The sequence below is a fragment of the Lactuca virosa genome, chromosome 3 (assembly GCF_052849685.1).
Source record: "Lactuca virosa cultivar CGN04683 chromosome 3, Lactuca_virosa_CGN04683_v6, whole genome shotgun sequence".
Taxonomy (NCBI): domain Eukaryota; kingdom Viridiplantae; phylum Streptophyta; class Magnoliopsida; order Asterales; family Asteraceae; genus Lactuca; species Lactuca virosa.
Genome location: NC_136428.1, coordinates 219,818,618 through 219,822,549, shown reverse-complemented (window position 1 = coordinate 219,822,549; position 3,932 = coordinate 219,818,618). Strand labels below are relative to the sequence as shown.

Below are 3,932 nucleotides of genomic sequence, written 5' to 3'. Positions count from 1 at the left end.
CATAGTGAAAGTTCGATGGAACTCTTTACGAGGACCTGAATTTACTTGGGAACGTGAAGATCAGATTAAAAGAAAAATACCCCCAACTGTTTAATGAAACCCCATCCATAAGATAAATTCTGGGACGAAATTATTCTAACGGGGGGAGAATGTAACACTAGTCAAAATAGGTCAATAGACAATCACATGTGATTATGCCAATCATGTAATGTGATTTTGTTAAACTAGTAATATGATAATAGTGCTATATAGTTCATGATAAATTCTAATATAAATATGAACTTTCTTTATGATACAACTCAAAGTATACGTCCATACGATTCCAAAAGTATAGAGAATGTCTGAATCTGACTTCGCATGAAGAAGTGATGATAAACTGAACACTATAAATATCTATAATAAGAGGAATTTAAAATAGACTTAGAATTAGCTATTGGAGTTTAAAAGAGAGTTGTAGTACTTGTAAATACCTACGCGATAAAGAACGTCAAAAACGGAGTTCGTATGTGAAAGTTACGACCTTCTAAAGATTCATCTGTCAGAAACCCTAATCTGACTGAGCTCACAACGTGAGTATAGAAACTCACGACGTGAGGACTCATTTTGCCACATCTCGGAATCTAGAAGGTGTGTGACGAGGCTGCGAGGGGATAAGATCCAAACTCACGACATGAGCAAGGATAACTCACGACGTGAGGAGTCACATGGCCACCTTCCGAAGCTAGGGACGCAAATGGCAAGTCTATGGGGATAAGATCCAAACTCAAGACGTGAGCCTTATAAAACTCACGACGTGAGGGTCCAAAATCCTTACTATAAATAGCAGGTCCAACTTCGGCCACTCTTACACTTAAACTTCTTTCTCCTCTCTCCTTTGATGAGGCCATCTTGCATCCCGAGCCCCGACGACCTTGTACGCTGACCGTTTCTGCTTAGATTACATAAAATCACACTACTAGGGTGAGTTTCACGGCCCCACTTTCTAATATTTCGGGGGAAAACGCATGTTTAATATTATATATACGTTATTATTATGTCTATATGATAGTATATAGTTATATTAGCCGGGAATAGTTGTTCTAAATATAATATTTTGAATATATACAACTATTATCAACCTGTCGGCATGTTATTTTACTAATGTAGATCTTGAGTTATACTTAGGATTCTATATATATGTTGTGTGCGATATAGTTTCGAAGTTATATTCGGAAGTTCTATATGTTAAGTTATAAAGTATGTTGCTATTATTGGTTTTATGTCAAGATAAAACTTGGTATATTATATGTTGTTATTGTTAGTTTTATGTCAAGATAAAACTTAGTATGTTATATATTGTTATTGATAGTTTTATGTCAAGATAAAACTAGGAATGTTATATGTTGTTATTATTGGTTTTGAGGTCAAGATAAAACCTGGTTTTACTTCAAGATATAACTGTTATACTGCCTAAATGTTATGAAGTTAGGAGTAATGTTTAAAAGCATAGTCTAGTAACTTAGGATTTTAGACATGAAAATGCTTTTGTTGTTAGAGCTATAGGAAGTCGTCGAAGTCTACATGAGTAATTGTATTCATCAACTAAGATTGGGGATCTTAGCGAAAATCCTCTGAACTGTAACCGTTAATCCCGTGTGAGCGAGGAAGTCGTGTATAATTAGTATACGGGTTGACCACCCCACTTGCGACTGTTAGCTACAGTCAACCAAAAGCGAGTGATGAACTATCCTTTTACTTGTTATTGTCCCGGCGTCGATGAAGCGTACGGTGTTGTTCTCATGGTAAATCATGAGTGTGTTTGTTTCTCATGGTAAATCGTGAGTGTATTTTATCAGAGGTATTATGTCACAGCCGCGGTTACAGGCTCATGGTAGCAAATTATTAGAAGCATTATACTTTGTCGTATACAAGTATTAGTGTTAAGTATAAGTTTCCCCCTACTTATACCTTAGGATTAAGGAATGTTTAGGTATCATACTTAATTGATAAGTAAACTATTATACCTAATATACCTACTAAATGTTGGAGAGTCAAAATGATACTTTCAAACTATACTTTTGAACGTGGAAAAAAGTATTATTTTATGGAGTCATAACCTGTGGACTCACCAACTTTATGTTGACGTATTTTAAAAATGCATGTGTTTTCAGGAACTTGAAAAGCGGGTATGTATTCGAACAGAAGAAGTTTTACTATTACCTTTCTGATCATTAAAAAGTATGCAATAGTCGGATATTATGTAATAGGTTCTAGAAAAACAGTTATGTAACTTTCAATTATCAATAAAGGTATGTATTTTCTTAGTATTGTTCAGTGTATGTTATATAACTGTGATACGAAGAATGACGTTACACTACCCGGTGTTTCCGCCGATGGCTGGGGGTGTGACACCCACAAAAGAGTCATGTTCAACACCCATAAGGTTGCACAAGATGCCCTTCAATTTCTTAGATATCTCTCAAAACAAACTCATCGGTCCTTTAACAAGCCTTCCTAATTTGGGGAAATTTGATGTGTCTGTGTATGGATTTCACCCGAGATTATTTCTGCAATATAACCTTTTCAATGGGTCAATTCCAAGGTCATTGTGAAAAAGGACAGATTTTGTCTTTCTTGATCTTTCAATAAATATGTTAACCGAAAAAATTCCCAAGTTTTTTATAGATCTGCAAAAGTTGACGGCATGAAATTTAGCTTAAAAGTTGACAATATGTTTAGTGGTGAACTTCCTCAAGAATAGGGGAATTTAAAAGGTCTAATGGTCTTATATTTTGGTGATAATAATTTTTTTTGGAATTATACCAGAAAGGATCGGAGAAAAACTTTCATATTTTATGGTTTTAAGGTTACACGGAAATAACTTCACCCGTGGAATTCCTCGATTTGTGTGCAATATTTCAAAACTTCAAATTTTGGATGTGGCATTCAACAAGTTAACAGGAATCATCTCTCATTGTCTAGGAGGGTTAAGTTCCATGGTATTGTAGACAACATTGGAAACATGATGAAACTAGAATCTCTCGACTTCTTAAAAAATGAGTTGACCGGGATAATCAAGGGAACTTTAAACTTATTAAGCCGCTTGAATTTGTTACACAACAACTTGTTTGCACAAATTCCAAAAGGAAATCAATTGCAGACCCTTGATGATTCATCAATATATGTTGGGAACAAAGATCTATGTGGAGATCCTTTGCCAGAGAATTGCTCAAGCCATGAAGATCCTACAACAGATGAGAAGAAAGATGAAGCACATGATGCGGTGATGAAGGTAAGGTTTTACCGAGACATGATGTCTGGTTTTGCAACAAGGTTTTGGGGTGTTATTGTCGTTTTGTTGTTCAAGAAGCAATGGAGACAGAAGCTTTTCATGTTGCTGAGGAAACCATGTACATAATATATGTTGTAGTTGTGGTAAGAGTTGCCAAGATTAAGAGAGGAAGAGAAGCCTTATAGATAATCTAAAATGAAATTTATTTTGAATATATGTTATAAGTGTTTTACTGTTTAACACTACTACTATGCTTATTTATACTACTATTTGGATTCTATATTTGTATAAAGGGTTGTTTAAAAGTATCTATTTTGAAACTTTTGCTTGATTTGATATTTATATAAGATCAAGTTCCTATATTAGATTAATATAGAATTTTATTCCGTTGTAATTCACAAAATAAAATGTGGTATATTTCAACTTGAAATACCTTCCGCTCTGACATTCGATTTAATATTTATACAAGATCAAGTTGTTAGGTTAGATTATATTAGATAATGTCGATCTACAACTGTTAAATGTTGTATTTATCTTGTATTTTATAGCTTATCCTTTCGTTTATAATTATTCATTATATATACAAAGCTCACACGAGATTATGTTTGTGGTTCTTTTAATCTATTATCACTTGATATCATCCTAACAAACTCTCTTATCA

General features: G+C 34.0%; 1 protein-coding gene across 1 annotated transcript; it reads left to right on the top strand.

Moving 5' to 3' along the window:
- Nucleotides 1-3,001: 3,001 nt before the first annotated feature.
- Nucleotides 3,002-3,397, top strand: LOC145164418 (receptor-like protein EIX2). The gene has a single exon (XM_079083137.1). The coding sequence runs from the start codon at nucleotides 3,002-3,004 to the stop codon at nucleotides 3,395-3,397; it is 396 nt and encodes a 131-aa protein (XP_078939263.1).
- The last annotated feature ends 535 nt before the right edge of the window (nucleotides 3,398-3,932 follow it).

Coding starts and splice junctions, on each gene's coding strand:
- LOC145164418 (XM_079083137.1), top strand. CDS start 3,002: ATGATGAAACTAGAATCTCTCGACTTCTTAAAAAATGAGTTGACCGGG.